Here is a 19,223-nt window from a genome sequence, read left to right as displayed (position 1 = left end):
AGCTCTTCTTTTCGCTCTTTTAACACCCTGCCAGGAGCCTTCTCCACAGAGAAGCACGGCTGTGCGTCCTGGTGGGCATCGTGGTTCCCAGCAGCAGCTGGCCCTCGGGGGATGAAATGATAATTGAGCTCATTAGGTAGCTCGGACTAATTTTCTGCACAGAGGTGCTGTGCACCAAGACTTCCCAGATGTAAGCACAGCATTAAATTGCAGTGGAGCAGCGGCAGACAGGAATGCTTTTTATCAGCGTCCTGCTGGTAAGCGGCTGAGCTGTGCCGCCGTGTCCCCTCCTTTTTAGTTGAGACTGTTAATTATATCTGCCTGAAATTTGCCTCCTAAGCTGTGGGCCTCTAGTGCAATTAAAGAAAAAGCAAAAATCTGTAAGCCTGCAAGGTGGGATCGGTGGGTGCTGTTGAGGGAAGCAAGTTTTGCTTTCTCTGTCCTCTCGAATAGAGAAGTAATGAAATGCTTTCAGCAAAATAATTAGCAGAGGTTAATTACAGAAGTGCAACAATCTTTGCTCCTTATCAAGGACAAGACAGCTGACGGCACGTCTTCCTCACGTTCTGTCAGTGGTGGTTGGTATAATCCCACAGAAAACTTAAGTTTCTTCTTCTGTAAAATAAAGTCTGAGGCTGTAGCTGCAGAGAGGGAGATATTCCACCTGTTGACCGTTCTTTGCCCAAGACTAAGCCCTGTTGTGTGGTCCCACTCAAATTGCTATGCTTGCTGGTTGGTACAGTTGTATGCCTGTGAATGAAGGCTAGGTTGTTACTAGGAAAAAAGTGAGCAGTAATTCCAGATGCGCTCCAGCCTGAAAGTCATACTCTGTTCTGTTACCTCATTGCCTATTTCTGAAATGGATTGCCAGCAATAACAGTTTTTGGCTCTCAATTTCGGCATACTTAGCCTTGCAGTTCTTCGCAGGGTAAAGCTGATTCAGAACAGGTGGGCTCTGCTGTTACTTTGTCATTTGTTGTTGTTGCTCCATGTCCATCCGTGAGCTGTTTGTAAAACTGCAGTAATTTGAAATTAGTTTTCCACCTGATTTTTCCAAGTGTACATGTCACTAAAAGACGAGAAAGGAAGAATTTCATGCAGTGTTGTGTTGTTGAAGATACCATCGAGGTATCCTGGAAGGAAACGGTTACTAGTTGAAAAAATTACCTTAAACCTTAGTTTAGTGGATTTTACTTTTTATTACAGTATGTGGTTGTTCAGCTTGTTTTCCTCAGCGTGCAGCTGAAGAGCTGTCTCCTCAGTTCTGATTCTGACACGATCATTTTTCCTTCCTTCTCCTAGTAACAAAGACAGTGTGTGCAGAGCAGTGTGATGGACGGTGCTACGGGCCCTACGTCAGCGACTGCTGCCACCGGGAGTGCGCTGGAGGCTGTTCCGGACCCAAAGACACTGATTGCTTTGTATGTGTGAGACTTCTCATTTTTCTTCTTCCTGCCAGACACAGTGCGTGTTTTTAGTGCTTTAACCCACGAAACTCACAGTTTTGCCCCTCTGAATGCATTGCATGCACACTCCCGGATTTTGATTCTTAACATTTATATTGGCATCACTTATCTGCTTAATATTACCCATTAGCAGATTTGAGATTTGTAAATACAGATTGGGAAACGTTAGCATGGTAATCTCTGTGATTTTTATCTTTTGCTTTTCTATAATTTTTTTGGAGGTGATGGGGAATTTTCAGATGTATTTATCATTACACTCGAGTATGGCTTTTATTACTGCACAACGCGCTTTTTATTTGGAAGTCAGGATTACAATTTGGCTTCTTCATGAAAGATGTTCCCTATTACTGCCAGACAGGATTTAAACACAGCTTTTTTACTAACCATACTAGGAAGGAAAGCAGTTCTCAAAATATTCTGCCTCAAATGTATTCTGCTACGTATTCTTAAGATGAAAGGACAAAAGAAGACATTTTTTTCGGTACATGCAGACCTTTAGCCAAATTTGTCTCATTTGTACTATGTATTAGTAACAGTGTAAACAGCTTCAGCCACCAACACTGATTTCAAAAAACATACAGCTCATTGCTCTGTGCTGCAGAGGCAAGTTTTGCTGATGTTTTCAAGGGCAGCAAACCTAGACCAAGGAAGCTTAGAATTAGAATTAGAATGTGCTCAAAGAAGTGGATCTTCAGAGATACCCAAGTGATGGAGGGGATGAATACCAGTCAACTCAGGTGAGCTCCTCTTGAAACCTGCCAGGCGGTATTGAAAAGAGAGATCTATGCTATGTTAAAGCACATGCAAGATGAGGAGGTGATCTGTGTCAGCCAGCATGGCTTCATCGAGGGCAGATCGTGTCTGACCAGTCTGATGGCCTTCTGTGATGGAATGATAGCACTGATGGACAAAAGGGCAACTGATGTCGTGTACCTGAACTTGTGCGAGACATTTGACGTGGTCCCACACTGTATCTTTATCTTTAAATTGGGATGATGTGGATTTAAAGACTGGACGATTAGGTGGATAAATAATTGATTGGGTGGTCATAGCCAGAGGGCTTGTTGTCAATGGCTCTGTGTCCAGGTGGAGGCTTGTGATGACTGGTATCCCCTAGGGATCTCTCCTGGGACAGACATTCTTCAACATTCTTTACCAATGACCTAGACAGTGTGATATTGCACCCTCAGGAAATGTGTTGAAAACACCAAGTGGAGTGGTTCAGTCGATTCAGAGAAGGAAGGATGGCGTGGGCAGGCGTGAGGAGTGGGCCCCTGTGAACTAAATGAGATCCAACAAGGCCAAATGCAAAGTGTTGCACTTGGGTCAGGACAGTCCCAGATACGCGTACAGACTGGGAGAAGTCTTTGACAGCAGCTCAGTGGTGAAGATCACGGGGGTCCCAAGAGAATGAGAAGCTGATATGAGCCAGCAGTGTTCTCTTGCAGCTTGGAAGTCCAACTGTATCCTGGGCTCTTCCTAGAGAGAGATGGCCAGCAGGGCAACAGAGCTGATTGTTCCTCTCTACTCTGCTTTCACGAGGCCCTATTCTGAAGTTTCATGTCCAGGCCTTGGAGTCACCAGCACAAGAAAGCTGTGGAGCTGTTGGAGCAGAATCAGAGGAAGGCTGTAAAGATGATCAGGGCGCTGGAGCACCTCTCCTACGAAGACAGGCTTAGGCAGCTTGGTTTGTCTAGTCTGGAGGAGAGAAGGCTTTGGAGAGACCTCTTTGCAGCCTTCCAGTTCTTCAGGGAAACTTACAAACAGGAAGGAGACTGACTTCTTACATGATCTGAGAGTGATAGAACAAAGAGAAATGGCTTTAGTCTGAAGGTTGGGAAGTTTAGGTTAGATGTTAGGAGCAAGTTCTTTACTCAAAGAGTGGTGAGGCACTGGCACAGGCTTCCCAAAGCAGCTGTGGATGCCTCATCTCTGGAAGTTTTCAAGGCCAGGTCGGATGGGGCCCTAGGTATACTGACCTGGTGAGTGGCAGCTCTGTCCACAGCAGGGATTTGGAGCTGGATGTTCTTTAAGACCCCTCCCAACCTATGGTCAAATTGCATATGTGTTGGTACTCCAGGTGAGTGGCTCATGGTGATCCTAGTGTTGTTCAGCGTCTTCATCAGTGACTTGGATGAAGGGGTGCACCTTCAGCAAGTCTGCTGATGATACTTAGCTGGGAGGAGTGGCTCACATGACAGCAAGACCTGGACTGGCCGGAGACTTGGACAGAGAGGAACTATGTGAGGTTCAGCATGAGCCAGTGTAGAGTCCTGCACCTGTGGGGGAATAACCATGTGCATCAGTAGAGTTTACTGGTAGAAAGGAGCTTGCAGGGAGGGACCCACATATCCTGGTGCAGAACAGGTGGACCATGATCCAGCATCTCTCTTATGAAGAAAGTCTCAGTGCCCTAAGGCTGTTCAGCCTGGAGAATAGAAGACTGAGAGGGAATCTTATCAATGCTTATAAAAATTCAAGTGGCAGATGTGAAGTGGAGGAGGGCAATGACAGGACAAAGGGCAGTGAACACAAACTGGAACACGGGATATTCCTTACGAACATGAGAAGAAACTTACTTTCTAAGTGTGTTACAGAGCCCTTGAGCAAGCTCCCAGAGAAACTGCAGACTGGAAATACTCAAAACCCAGCTGGACACGTTCCTGTGCAAGCTGCTGTAGGGAACCTGCTTTAGCAGTTGGGTCTAACTAGGTGATCTCCACAGGTCCCTTCCAGCTCCTATGATTCTGATTCTGTGATCCAAAGCTTGCTGGAACTTCTTGGTTGGTTTCAACTAGAGTTGTGGAAACATCATTCTTTCCCGTGATGTCACGTAATCTGAATGTGTAAAGAAAAGATTTATTGGTCTCATACAGTAGTCAAGGAACATCCTCAGTGCTGAAGTGCTGAGCCCACATCTTGTTTGGCCATGTTCTGTAGTACTGCAGCCTGAAAAAAAAAGATTTTCTGAATAATGGCAATTATAGGAATATGTACGTTAGAAGTCATGCTAGTTTGCATCTTCTGACTCAGCAGAGAAATACCCAGAGCATTGCTTTCAATCACTTCTGGCCCCAGAGCGATGTAACCGAAATTCAGCAGGGGTCAGACAATTTTCAAGGCTAGTCATTACTTGCTTGTGACACACTGTGTGAAAAGTGTAACCCTTTAGGCAATGACCAACTGTGCTTAGTTCTCAACCGAGAGATACAACTCAGTTTTTCCTGGTGTACATTCTTGTGCTTTCATTCCCATATTAGCAGTGTTTAGCATCAAATCCTGATGTTTGCTTACATTATGAAAGCAATTACAAATGAATACAAAGTATTACAGTCAAGAAGTAAAACTTCCCAACTTCCTTCTTCTCCTGAGAAGTTCCATATTAGAATAGTATTGGCATGTTTTACTTTATGCATTTGCTAGGAGGATTGTTGTGTACATAATAGAGTATTTCTTAAGTTGACAGTGGATACAAAAAAATGAGGAGAAAATGAACTAAATCAGAATTTATTAATAAGCCAAGCAGAGCTTATGAAACCCTAAAAACTCTTCAGCATATTAGGGCAGCTTGTAACAGCATCCTGCTTGAAATATGGTGTCACTTCTTCATGAAATTATCTAGCCTCCTCCATATGCTGCCATACAGACATTTGGATATTCAGTTATAAAAGCAAGACAGTAATCGTCATCCAAGATAACTGCAAGCAAACATGCTAAAATAAAGTTTTAGAAATATTCTTATCTTGTATTTAAAATCAAACTGGATCTAAAACTTGAAAAGCACAACAGAGCCAGGCTGAATGCTCTGAAATCAGAAAAATGACACAACTCTATTCACAGAGTGGATTTTCTATCCGGTTCTTGGTAAGGATGAAGGGTAGGTGGGTAGAATCCAGTAGCATTGGTTGCTTAAGATGCTAGGAGGATTCAGGCCAGGCTACAGCTTTCGTATTCGTATGAGTTTTGACGCTAGGCATTGGTGGTGTGCTTTGTGACTGCTACTTCACTAGTTTTCTGTAAGCTGTGATTAAAACCACAGACAAAAGGTGTAGTGATAAAGAACGCCACGATTTTTGTGATTATTTTTTTTTAACCTTGCTAATTATCATCCCTGCATGGCCAACTATTCTTCCTGCATACTATTACTCTCTTTAACCACACGCTTGCCTCTTCATTTGTCAGAGCCCTGTCCTCTGGCAGCTGTGGGTGGCTGAGCTTGAATGCTAAGTGATACAAAGTCCTATTTTCTTTTCCCAGTGTGTGAAGCAACTGACCTTGTTAAACTTGCACTTAGGGAAATGACCCCCTCCTGTGCTAACTCAAAAGAAGTTCGTATCCCTCTTGCTTTCTAATTGGGAATTTCAGTTTTCAGCTGGACTTCGGACTCAGGCTGTAAGAAGTGAAAAGGTTGGACCTCTAAAGAAAAGTCGTTAGCATTTGTTTAGATGAACTGTGGTAAATAACTGTTAGCTCCTGGCAGCTTTAGTCCTATGGAGTTGTGAGTTAGTTGATTACTAGTAGTAACAATAGTTATGAAACAAATTGGAGTTCTGCTACGTTTTTGTAGGAAATGCTGTAACAGCCAGCTGTGTTTCAGATGAAGGGGTCTCTGAGAATTCCTTTCACGTGCCATGTATTTGCCAAGGTCCTAGCAAGAAGTCTGTGTAGACAAAATGGAGGTTAGAAGGCTATGCATCGCGTTCCCCCCTGTTGCAACATTTCTGAACAGTCGTCAGGACAGTGAAACTAAAAACCAAAACAGCTACACAACCAACTATATGCTTTAATCAAGCTGATTTTTTTCTTTCCTCCCATTTTGCAGGCCTGCATGAATTTCAATGATAGCGGAGCGTGTGTCACACAGTGCCCCCAGACATTTGTGTACAATCCTACTACCTTCCAACTGGAACATAATCACAATGCCAAGTACACGTACGGGGCTTTCTGCGTCAAGAAGTGCCCACGTAAGTGCTGCCTTGGCTCTCTTCTCCTGCGGCCATGGGAAGTTTTGAATTGCATTTCAGGAGCCCTGTGGAACAGCCAGAGAAGGAGAGTGAAGTGAGCAGTGCAGAGCCTCAGATCGCCCTGTGTGCGCCTGCATCTTGCAAAAGCTTAGGCATGTGCTAAGTAGAAACAGAGTTCTGGGTCGTTGACACTTTCCAAGCGTTGTGTGCTGGAGTGATTTTTCTTTTACAAAAAGGGAATTTGCTGAGTTTCTGTCTCCACAGTGACCACTTGTTGCATTCATGCTTTCAAAGGGCCCATGTAGATTTAGAAATGAACTGTTAAGATAATGCCAAAATGCTGCATTAGTTCACGGGATTGTACAAATGCATGTAATTAACAGAACTGACAGTCTACCAGCAGTAGTATCTGGCATCAAACACTTTCATGATGCTCTTGGAATCACGATGGTTTGACATAAAGTTACCACAGACATTTTCCTTAGCAGTTTTCCCAGTGGGGAAAAAAGCTTGCCGTACTGACAATGCCATGAGTGAAATTACAGTAGCTGGGGGAGATTAAAATCAGTAATCCCATGCATGTGAAGGACACGTGCTTCTGAAATGCCAGCTGGATGGCAAAGAACAAAATACTTCCTTGCAGATTGTCATTGCTGCAGTCTTTGATACAGACGTTTTAGTTAGAAAAGAGAGACCGTGTTTTTGTTCCCCCTTTTGTTCCCACCAATGTTTCCAGTTGCGTTGTCCATTGTTTTAAACGTAACTTACCTGGATGATCTGTAATAAACTGAACCATAACTCAACTCAAAGCCAAATCCAAATTTTGAATCTCCACAGTGAAGTTCAGATTGACAGTAGGCTGAGGTGGGGACTGTCACAGCTTCGTTCTGTCTCTAATAAGAGTGGTGAATCATCTAAGGAAGTCAAAGCTTTGTTTATTTTTAACAGAACTGGAGTGCCATGTACTGCTTTAGGGATGTGATTCTTTGTCTAAATACTTCATTGAGCTTCCTGATTTATTTTTTTCTTCTCGACCTCATTAAGCTTTCAATCAAGCAGAATCAGTCTATATCTCCTTTGGCAGTTGTTTTACAAGGCAAAATTGAAATAATTGTCGTTGTCCCATGCGGTGCATTATCCCACAAATACAGTTCTGTGTGTGTGAAAGAGAACTGTTTCTTCCTGAGTCACCAAATACGGGTCTAAATTGCTCATTGTTTTCAGAAGTGTCTCGATAAGCATGAAGGTAAATAACATGTGCTGACATCACGCAATCAAAAAACATGTTCTTCCAGTATTGTGTAGTCTGGTGGTTCACTTTCTCCCAATATCTTCTTTGTAGACAACTTTGTGGTAGATTCCAGCTCTTGTGTCCGTGCATGTCCAAGCTCCAAGATGGAGGTTGAAGAAAATGGTATTAAGATGTGTAAGCCCTGCACTGACATTTGTCCTAAAGGTAGGCAATAATTTAGTATAAATGTTTTTGACTGTAGTCTACACTCCAGTAGAGCAAAGCAGTGTGTTTTTTTGGCATGAAATATGTATGAGTATGCTGTAGAATATTTGATATTAATAGCCGTTGGATATCCACAGAACTTTGAACTATATAGGCTGTGTGTGAAGCGTGTTCCTAAATACAACGAAATGAAAATGTATTCAGTTATAATGGTGGTATAACTAAACCAATTACTTTTGCTTAGATAAAAATGAGGGCGATTTCTTCATTGGTTTTAGAGAAATCTGAAAGAATTCTTTATTATATCATTTTAATGACTCGTATTTCCTGGAGGTGTTTCAGAGCTCTCCTTTTGTCATTCTAAAGGAGGCTGCACTAAAACCCAGACTTCAGTATATGGTACGTTTCACACTCAGTATAGCTTTAAGCTTCCATTATTTGACTGTTCTCTGAAAATACCTATTTTCCCAGAATCTCTTACCTCCTTTCTAAGTGTCTTAAAGGTAGATTAGAAGTTTTTCAGTGAGAATGCTGATGAGAAGAATGATACTTATAGGTTACTTGGTCTTGAGCTCCAATGGGGAGACGTTAAGCTCCCCACTTAAATGTCTCAGGATCAAAGCACCGTCACTTTTCCCATATGGGCTCGTGTCGTTTTTCAGTACTAGTGGGGAGAAGTAAAACTAGTTCTGTAGTAGTCTGAAAAGGAATTCACCACCAAGCTACTGCAAACCCTGTAAATCAGTAGTCACACCACCTGGCTGAAACAGCTAAACAGAAACTTCTGCCAAGGTTGGGAAATGACAAACTTAAACCTATTTGCAGTTGAAAAGATACCTTTGGATGCATGTGAATACATATATTGTTCTTCCTAAGCCCTTAGGTTTACATAATGGGATGGAGGGAAGCTACTAAAAGTTGAGGTGTTCTGATAATGGTTGCCATCTGAGGAGACCATTAGGGAGATAGATGTGTTATCTGATGGAAGCTGGGAGGTTTTTGTTCTTGGATGCATCAGAAAATGCAGCTTTTAATGCAGTTGCATTTAAATGCAGCATGCAGAAGATTCGTCAACATTCATACCAAGGTTTCTTAAGGTCCTGTTGTTTAATGAGATGATGAAATTATTTTTGTGCTTCCTTTCAAGAGGGCCTTCTGGTGCTTGAATAGTGAAGTTCACAGACTTTAAGTTCACCAAAGCAAAGGGGACCTGTTGAGCTAGCAGTGTAGGACCCCTTCCTTTTGCAGTAAGTAGTGCACAAATATAGGATACAGCCAATCTAAGCTAAATCTTCAAGTATCTCCTTACAGATGGCTCGAGTGGGAGTTTGTGGGGTTCTTACTCGCCTTGAGATTCAACGTGAAAAAACATTTGCCAGGATGCCCTTCTGTGGCAGGTCCTTGAACTTTCTGGTTTAAATTAGCACTCGGTCCTCGGGGAATATGGGTAATGAGCGCCATTTTAACACCTCGTTGCAGCTTTTTCTCTAAAAGAAACAAAGGCTTGCATTTAGAAGGATGACAGGTACTGATTTAGTAATTGTTTCTCCTAGTTCTTCACATAAACTCCTTGTTTTGGCAGCGTGTGATGGCATTGGAACAGGGAGCTTAGTGTCAGCTCAGACGGTGGATTCCAGCAACATTGACAAGTTCATAAACTGCACTAAGATCAATGGCAACCTGATCTTCCTTGTTACTGGGATTCATGGGTAAGTGACAAAATGTTTGTATGTTGTGTCGTGGTGCACGCTGAAACGAGTAGTGCCCACCTCTGCATTACAGCTGCAGGCTTCTATTACTCGACTGCAAACCTAGGATAAATTAGTTTCCTGTCTTCATTTGTGAAGGAAACTGTTAACCAGATTCTTAGCATTCAATCTGTAGGAAAAGACAGAATGAACTAGATGGCATTAGAAAGAGAAAAGCCAACTGAGAGCTTAGGTTCCTTCATAAAATTTTCAGCACTCGCTTTCAATAATGGCTCATAACAGAGGATAGGTTACCTTCCATTCATTTGTTCTGAATTATGTTTAATCGGTGGTGAAACATGCAGAATATGCTAAAAGTGCCTCATGTAGTGAAAATTGTCAGAGCCTCGCTGGCTGTTGCTGCACATGCATGCAAAAAAACCTGCCCTCTTGTCAACTCATTTTAATTGTATCTATTCCAGTTTCAATTGCAGAGATGTGCAAAAATCGGTGGTACTTAAATGTGGTGTTTTGCTTTAAATACATCCGTGTATTGAATAGGTCTTAATAACAGTAGATGATGTGGAGGTATAGAACCAGTATTTGGAAGTCTCATTAATGTCTGTTTTTTGTAAAGAAAGAGCAGCCAAATAACCTCATGCTGTTAATAGTTTGACGAGCCGTTTGCCGTTGTATCAAAAGTGAATGTGTGGCGCAAATTCAGCAGGGTGGGATGTAAATGGAGGGAACAGATGTAATCTGTTTTGATGGTCAGAGGAGGCCCGATGTCAATATCTGCTTTCTTGTTTTGTGCTCTTTGAGAGAGCAGACATAGGATTGTATTTTCTCACTAATTCAAGCTTTTCGTGGTGTAATCAGCCACGGTGAGTTACATGTGGTGCTTTGAGGTATTGCAGGGCCTTTTAAAATGAGTGAAATCCTCAAAATGCACTAGCAAGATGAAACCCTTTCTCTCCCTTTGTTGTAATAAATATACATCAATAGTACAAAGTATTCAATTACTTCTGCTGGGTAGTCTTCAAGTTTTAATATGCTCTTTTGGCTTCTCAGAGTTTTCAGCGCTGGCTGCAATTGCTTGTTAGGATAAACAATACAAGGTATGGTTCCAGGCTAACTCTCTGTTAGCAGTTTCATGGTGTAGTGTGTGATGAGCTGAACTTCCGCAGATGGATCTGAGGTGGAATTCTGGCATGAGTAATAGCAGCAGATATTTTGTCAGCTTTCCTTAGATTTAGATGCGTTAAGATAATGAAGTTCTTGACTCTGGGTTGCGTGGCTCACATTTCCCTACGAGGTGAGGTGGAGAGAAATGACTTGTTTCTTTGGTTTGCTGGGCTGATGGGTTGTAATATTTCTTCACCTACAACTTGACTTTAGCCACTCAAGAGCTGAAAATCCGTTTCAGTGGAGGAGCCCTGCAGCTCACTGATGTTCAAAAGGGCAGCCAGTGTGAGCTTCGGCAGCGCGGTTGGCCTTCTCATCTCCTGCAGAGAGCACAGTGTGAAAGGTTAATGTGGCATAGGGAGAAAGAAACGTAGGTTCAGGTGGTTTAAGGAAATGCAGCTTCGGGCTTGTGGAAGCCCTGTGAAGGTCACACAGCAGTCAGTGCTCGCACCTTAGCACTTTCTCATCCAAATGATTGCTCACGAGGCTGGTTGTAAATCTGTTACATCCCACAAGACAGGAAGTACTCTAGTAAATGCAAGGCAAGCAGCTGGAGGAACCGAGCAGTTCTCTGCAGTTCATTAAGAGATCTGTGATTTTGAGGATTACAGAGACATTTTTTGTAGAAGTTGCAGTAATAGCAAGTTAAAAGTTACAAGGTGAGTCATGATAACAGATCTATCAATTAAATATAAAGAGAACAAAGCCAACCTTGAATAAAACACTCTGGGGAAGAAAATATTCCGGAACAGCTTTTTTGTTTAAAACTGTAATTGCATTTTGCGAATCATTAGTACACAGAGGAAATGAAAGATGATAGTAGGTACGCTGCCAGTCACATAGATGGACTATGTAGAGCAATAACAAAACACACCTCCGCTCCAACTTCTAGTTACCTTCTGTTACAAATTTGTATACTCTGTGAACTGTAACATTTAAGCTGAACTCTCAGCACTTGAGATTGTGGAGACTTTAAGTCTGCATCTCTGCAGAATTGCAAGATGTTTTGTAGTCTCAGAGGACTACTTTGTTGCTTGAAAGATGCTAAGAGTGGATTTTCTTGTTTTGATTGGTAACTGTATGATTACAATTGATTCTGTGGTTTTTGATCCTGGTATTTTGTAGCTCGTCTTTCTGTTGCCTCATCATTTGAACTTAGTCGCTATGTATTTGTAACAATGTCTATTCAAACTGCGTAGGTCACTCCAAAAATGATGCTTTCTATTTATTTCCATGGCAACAACAATAGATGGAAGGAGCACAATAACCCTGTTTGGAGCTGAGAGTTTTCTCTATCAAAACACTGTTTTTCAACACAGTCATCAGCATTAGCTGTGCATTTTTGCCAGTGATGAACAAGAGTCTGCATGCTGTGCTTATAAAAATCTGCACCAGTGCAATAGTGCACAGCAATAGTGAGCCACTATTTCAAGGCTGTTGTGATGGCATCGTTGCTAAGAAAATGTTGCCCATGAAGCCCATCTTTCAGTGACCTGAACAGATGGAAGAATTGGTCCAGTAGGCCCTGACAAACTCACCTATGGCATTCTTTCTGTTTCTCTGTTATAATCTCTGTGAAGAACAGAGAGCCCTAACTATCAGCAAGAGCAACAAGCCTCCATTATAGGCAGTGTTTTATCTCCCCTTTAGTTGTCTGTCTGCAGTCATGCAATCAGTTAAATCTCTTGTTCTTGAAGCTGCAAAGTTCAGTTTTGCCTGTTCTACTGAGAAGTCTTGGCTCTGCTAGGAAGAGTGGTAGATGCCTGCATTACTCTACAAGTTTACCAAGCATGTTGGTAAAGCAGATCAGGCGTTTGCCTATTAAGGGGTTTTGTTGCATATTCACTGCAGGACAAACTTGTGAGGCTTGTCTCAGGAGATACAGCTCCAGTTCCAAGAATGTCTCTTAGGAAGCAGGACATGGAAATGCATGCTCTATCTTTTCCCGAGGTTGTTTCCTAGCCCTGTAAAATTCACAAAAAACACCATAAGATGGTGTTACAGAAGAATTTTTTTCCTGACTATTTCAAGGTTTTTTTGTTATTAGATTTAAGAAGAAGAAATGCTAACTCATGGCACTCTCAGAATGAGTCAGTGTCATGTTTTTATGCTGTAGCATACCTGAGATTTTCCTGTTTGATGGGGACATTTCAGTTCCCAGGTGGCCAACGTGCTGGACTGCTTGGCTTAGTGCTTCCTGCTCCATACCTTCTGAACAGTGCATCCATCTGAAGTCACATGTCAGGCACTGCCAGCATGCTCATAGTTCTCTTCTGCTTATAGCTTGTGAATTGTTTCAGTAGCAGTTTTGTTAGTCCAGGTCGTAGCACAGTACTTCAGCTGTGCCATTTCAGCTAGTCTGCCTGAGAAAAATCATCCTTTATGAAGATCATCCACAGTTGTTCAGAATCCATTAATTTTCCAGCAGCTGAAGTATTTACTAAAATATTCATGACTCAGGATAGTGAGCACTACTGTTTCCCTTTAAAATGACACGGGAGAAGTTAGATTTTGCAGAATCAGAAGTCTGAAACCTGCAACTCACACTGCCTGAAATCAAAGTATTGACCTCGTGTTAAAAAATAATACTACTTCCTGCATGGCAGAACTTTGTGGTGGTTGTTTTTTGTTTGTTTGTTTAATTATCATTCACAGTGTTGCATTTTGTCTGCTTAATCTTCCAGGGATCCATATCACACAATCGCAGCAATTAATCCTGAGAAATTAAATATTTTCCAAACAGTGAGAGAGATAACAGGTAACAAACACTTCTGATGTCCTACAATCTGAATTTCTTTTCATTCTGCATTTGCTTTGTCATTTGTTGGGTTTCCTGAGGAGCACAGATGCTCTTTTCTTAAAACTCACTCTGCTATGTATTTGATAGCTGATACTGGAGTTGTTGTTTATTAAAGTATTGTTCACAACTGTGCTGTCCTTTACTTTACACACAAATACAGAATATACGTTGCCTTTGGGTTACACGAGCATCAGAAGACCAAGACCTTAGTGTTAAGTGGGCACCATGCTGGCAAAGTGATGCAAGTGTTACAGATGCTAATGGAAATCTTTGCTTTACCAGTGGAATTATTCCTTTGCTTAAAGATGTATTGCATTCCAGTCCCATACTGAAACAAAATCATAGGTGCGCCCCAGATGTCTGCAAAACAAAATAAAGAGTTGCACTCACTACCCTCCAGTGCTCTCCATTGAAGACTGATCCACACACAGTCAGAAGTGCATGAAAGTTCTTTGTTTTAGGAAAATCTTGTTACCTTTTAATGCATCATAATGGATCTCTCAATTTCTGTCTTGGGCTCCAATACGTTTTTAACTGAATGTTCTTAATTGAGGCAAATCCTGATGTTGCCTGCTGCTGCTGAGAAATGGTACGTAGGCCTTTCAGATTGCAGCTGATGTTTAAGCTTGCCCTCAGCGTGGCTTTTGAAAGCTGATTTAGTGCTGTGACACTGTTCACGTCTTCCTTTTCCTCACTAGAGGAGACAGTACAGAGCAGGCCGGTGAATTTTGCACACTGCTGTCTTTGAATTCATCACCTTTATTTCTTTTTCTCAGACAGTCACTTTCTTTCACTTAAAGCCTGGGCCTGTCTTAATTCATGTATGTGATAAAGCAGTCTTTATGGCTGGAATGATTGATGCTCACATTTCCTTTTTCTCCTTCAGGGTATTTGAACATACAGTCGTGGCCTGAGAACATGACTGACTTCAGGGTTTTTTCTAACTTGGTTACTATTGGTGGAAGAGCTCTGTATAGGTAAGGTACTTTCTATGTTCACCATGCTGTTTTTTGTCAGCATTGTAGTAGCAAGGAATGCAACACTTCTTGGGAAGCGTGTCATAACTTGGCACGTTTTCTCAGTTGGCAAGCTGTTCTTTAACAGTATCTTTGCTATTCCATTCTTGACAATGGACAATAACTTTTGAATGTAAAGACGTAAAAGAAAAACAAACAGCATCAGATTATCCTGGTTCATTTCTGCAGATGCCAACTTCCAGTTCATTTAATACTTTCTACATTTTAAAACATTTTATGAATATGAAATGTACCTTAAAAGATACTAGAACTTTGCCTCATTATCTGCATGCCCATACAGATGTGTATAGATTTACAGTCACATATGTCCAAAGAACAACCTGGTCTTAAGAAGCAATAAAAGGTGAATACATTGTACTTAGCAGATGGTATTTGTTAGCTCTGTAGTATCATTTTTACCAGACATGTCTTCATATGAGAACTGATAGGGAGGAATTGATTTTTGAAGAGAAGAACATGCAGTGAGAAATAATAGTGGAAGACAAGATACCTTGTAGAGTGATGTAGAAAGGAAACTCTGGTTCCCAGTTGTGTAAATGCAGCATCTTGCTGACATTTTTAACAGCAAACCAAACAGATCATGAATAGCAGTGAAACCTTGAGATTGAATTACAGCCCAGCGTTCCGTTCAGAAGCAGCAATTTTTGTTTAGAACAGCTGGAAAGCAATTATAAACATTAAAATACAATAACCTGAAGGGTGTTGAGATGCTGGATGTTGTTCACTTGTCTTCAGTCATACAATATGCACAGTCGTTCCTGTGTTACACAATCGTTTATCATTCTTCTGATAGAGGAGATAACCACAGCTTACAATAGCAGAAAAACGCAATGCAGGAAGTGGGTGGAAAAATTTCCTTGAAAGTAGCAGTTTCTTCCTGTATTACCATAAATGACATTAATTTGTCATGTTAACACATTTTAGAATGCATTTTACATGACTTTGTCAGTTTTTCCTTAGCGTATAAACCATCTGAAGTGTTAATTTTGATGTCCTGTGGGGTAAAGAAACAACACATTTTCTTCAGTTTTCTTGACAGCACTTTATTTAAAAGAGTTAATGATTGTTCCAGGGCCGTGAGTGACTTAGCCAGTTAGTTTGATGGCTGAATTGACCTAACATTGCGTGCCTCGCAGTTTGTGGTATTACAGTTCTGAAAGGGCACTTGGCTTTCTGGGCAATAAAACCACCTTTTGCCTCACAAAATATCTGTGCCATTTCAAACTAAAAGTATTCTGAGCAAATTTGCAAATGATCGTGCCATTAAAACTAATTTCAGTGGGAAGTTCTCCACCAGCTCCGCTGAGCTTCACCTCTGGAGCCACCTCTTGGGGCTCATCTACGTTCTCTTTCCTTCTGTCACAGCGGCCTTTCCTTACTCATCCTGAAGCAGCAAGGCATTACCTCTTTACAGTTCCAGTCCTTGAAGCAGATCAGCGCTGGTAACATCTACATAACAGACAACAGCAATTTATGCTACTACCACACAGTCAACTGGACCAGCCTTTTCAGCACACCCAGCCAAAAGACGGTGATTCATCGAAATAGAAAAGCAGAGAACTGCAGTAAGTACTGCTTCTCAATGTAAGTAAATCTTCATGCCTGCGAGTGGCTCACTCTGGGGGAAATGATTTAAGTAATGACAGGATACAGTGTGTGGACAGGCCAGAAATGCAGCTGGGGTCACTTGTTTAGAGCCCCACCAACCAGAGCAGGGTATCAATCATTTGCAGAATCTAAAGATATGGCCCAGTGTCTCCAAGGAGATTTGTAAGAAAATGAAGTGTTTTAAAGTGTGGGCAAATGAAATGGAGAAGGAAGAAGGCACTGCTTCCTGCTGCGATATGAGCTTTGAAGACAAGAGATAGTTTTATAAATACGGATTCTGAAGGTTGTACATGTGGAGCGAATATAGTTTCTATAGACTTTGACTTACAGCCCCCTACCTATGGAGCTAAACAGGCATCTTCTGCTTCTCTTCTTTGCCAAAGTGGCTCTCAATCTCGAAAGGTCACTTTTGGGACTGCTGTCTGGTAACTGTGTTCTCCCTTGCCATACTGAGCCTGTCTGACAAGGAAGGTCACTAGGAGAATTTCAGCTGGGGCTAATTGTCTGTCAGGAAAGCTTATCTGGACTAAGATCCTATTGAAAAATCAAATGAACACTGTGTAGCAGATTAAATGCGTTGGTTATGCAGAAATCACACTGCAACTTGCATAATATTGCATAATAGCAGCAATATAGTTCATTTTAAGGATACTGCTAGAGAAGAATTCATTAAATTGCAGTATGTTTAAGTGATATATCTGTTCTTTCAGATTGGACAAGGCAGAAATGTTTTTTCAGACCATGATAATACTTTTAAGTGCTTCTTTTTTTCCCCTCTCTTTGAAATACTGCTCTGCATTGAAAGATTTTGTGGCTGCACTCATCACTGTGGTATGAGGATAGATTTCACTACTGGGTTGAACATATTTATACATCTGTTAGCTCCACTTGGTTGTTTTTTTTTGTTTGTTTGTTTTTTCAATTCTTCTGTTATGTGAGAGCCTCGTGAAGTGTTAAACCTTATTTGGTAGATCTCTAGGTGAGGTGGGTTTTTTTGGCTGTTATTTGGCTACTGTTTTACAGGTAAAAGTGAAAGTTGAATCATCATAGAGCCTTAGAATGATAGAATGGCTTGGGTTGGAAGGGGCCTCAAGGATCATCAAGCTCCACCCATCAGGCCACAGGCAGGGCTGCCAACATCCATATCTCATACTAGAACAGGCTGCCCAGGGCCCATCCAACTGAATGAAGGTAATAGGATGCAACATAATCTCCATAGCTCCAAAAAGGAAGCAGTGCTTCCTTTTTGTTTGAAGAGCTGCATGACTGTATCATCAATGAATATTAAGATATTACAACTACAAAAAACAAAAAAAGTTTTGTAAAGCAGATAATGGTAACAAAAAGAGAATAGAGAGAAAGCTTACCTCTATCCTGCACTCACTTTCAAAACTCCAGCAGCACAGATCCCCAGAAGAAACCCTTCCCCTCTGCTAGCCAGCCCTTAAATAGGTCTAGGAGGGGTCCAGGCTGCACCCCTTCCGGCAGCACAGCTGAATTGCCTTCACCTGTGCTCCTCTGGCTGACTCATGGCTCTCCTCAGGTGATCAAACAGAGGTTCAGGCAGTGAATCAGCAGTTCCCATACAATGACTTACAGACCACATATTAGAAGACTATAAGAAGCAGCTCAGGTGAACTTGGAGGCCAACTGGACACAGCAATTGGGAAGGTAATCCCATAGCAGTTGTTGGGACTGCTTTGTCAAATACCTTTTTGCCCTTGCTTGTGATTGTCAAGTCTTTGAAATGGCTACAAGCTATTAAAACTCAGACTTCTTGAGCAAATGGAAACTAGAACACACTGCCAAATCGCACTCTGGCACTGTAAATCTTGTCAGCACATTTGCACACAAAGGGAAAATGTGAACTTTATTTGACTTCCACCTTGTTGAGGATTTGCTGTAGTAGAAACTTTTATTTCCCTGGAAGAAAAATACTACTGAAGATATTTTATGAAATTTTACACCAGGAGAATCTTCATGAGAAAAACAGATCTCTTTTTCATTTCCCTTTGAAAAGTTAGTATATATGATGCACTACCAGGAGTTTAGTTCCAAAAATGAATTCTAGCCTATTGATTAAACGGGCTGTATTTAATGAACATAGGCTATGGGCCAGGCTACTTAGATCAGAATGCAGTGTCTTGGACTGCTAATTTCCTGAGTCATAAATGTAACAGTGGTTTTCTCTCTATGCACATCTTGTATGAATGAATCGATAATGTTTTGTGGCCTTTAGAGAGTCAGCATTAGATGAGATGAGCTACCTTGCTGCTTCAGCTCTGCCTGTCAGTCAGCACCTCTCTGGGTTTAAATGGGTTCTGCTGCAGGTTAGATGTCTAACTAAACTCCTCACCTTTACTTGAGGTAAGACAGAACTGGTCCTTAGAGCCAGATGCATTTGTCCAGCATGCTTCGAAGCATCCGTCCTGTTCAGGAGATGGGAGCAGACTGAGCTTTTGGAGAGCTTTTCTGATCTTCCATTGCCTGAGTGTCTGTGATCTGAGGGCAAGCCACGAGGGTTTCAGTTTTTGCCTTCTGGTTCTTTTGCCTGTTTTAGACCCACATTCTTCAGGCACTTGCGCATATGCACATGCCTGTCTGAGTGACAAAAAGCCTGATCAGAATGAGGAAGGTTAAAGTGTATGTAAATATTTGCAGGATTGAAGTGTAGCGTCTGTGGTGGAAATACTATTTGTTTACATGGCAACTAGCAGAGTGTGAATTGTTAATAAAAATATCCATGAAAGTTTTTCTCGTACCATTTCCCACAAAGAAACCAGTCTAGACCATGTTAATTATTACAGCCACACTCTGGTGTGTTTATTATTAATTCTTTGTGTATTTTGAGGCACTGTCAGCTTGTTACTGCTTTCCTTGCTGCCTAGTGATTACAAATTGCCAAGAACATGTTACAGCAGACATTTATTACAAATGTAGCTTTATTTAAAGTGCATGTGTGAGCTTCTCAGGTCATGTAATCAGCCTCTTATTGAAGTGATTTTTTTTTTATAAATCA

The 19,223-nt window shown here is 41.5% G+C and overlaps 1 protein-coding gene across 6 annotated transcripts in view; it reads left to right on the top strand.

Annotated features, from left to right (window-relative positions):
- Positions 1 to 19,223, top strand: part of ERBB4 (erb-b2 receptor tyrosine kinase 4) — a 504,768-nt gene that overhangs the window by 350,228 nt on the left and 135,317 nt on the right. For all 6 annotated transcript variants that reach the window (XM_048954014.1, XM_048954011.1, XM_048954009.1 and 3 more), the window contains exons 6-12: positions 1,303 to 1,421; positions 6,289 to 6,430; positions 7,773 to 7,886; positions 9,469 to 9,595; positions 13,444 to 13,517; positions 14,446 to 14,536; positions 15,962 to 16,161. In XM_048954014.1, coding sequence (XP_048809971.1) covers positions 1,303 to 1,421; positions 6,289 to 6,430; positions 7,773 to 7,886; positions 9,469 to 9,595; positions 13,444 to 13,517; positions 14,446 to 14,536; positions 15,962 to 16,161 — 867 coding nt within the window. The remainder of the gene's footprint in view (positions 1 to 1,302; positions 1,422 to 6,288; positions 6,431 to 7,772; positions 7,887 to 9,468; positions 9,596 to 13,443; positions 13,518 to 14,445; positions 14,537 to 15,961; positions 16,162 to 19,223) is intronic.

Source organism: Lagopus muta, chromosome 8 (assembly GCF_023343835.1).
Source record: "Lagopus muta isolate bLagMut1 chromosome 8, bLagMut1 primary, whole genome shotgun sequence".
In the NCBI taxonomy this organism is placed as follows: domain Eukaryota; kingdom Metazoa; phylum Chordata; class Aves; order Galliformes; family Phasianidae; genus Lagopus; species Lagopus muta.
This window is presented reverse-complemented; position numbering and strand designations above follow the sequence as displayed.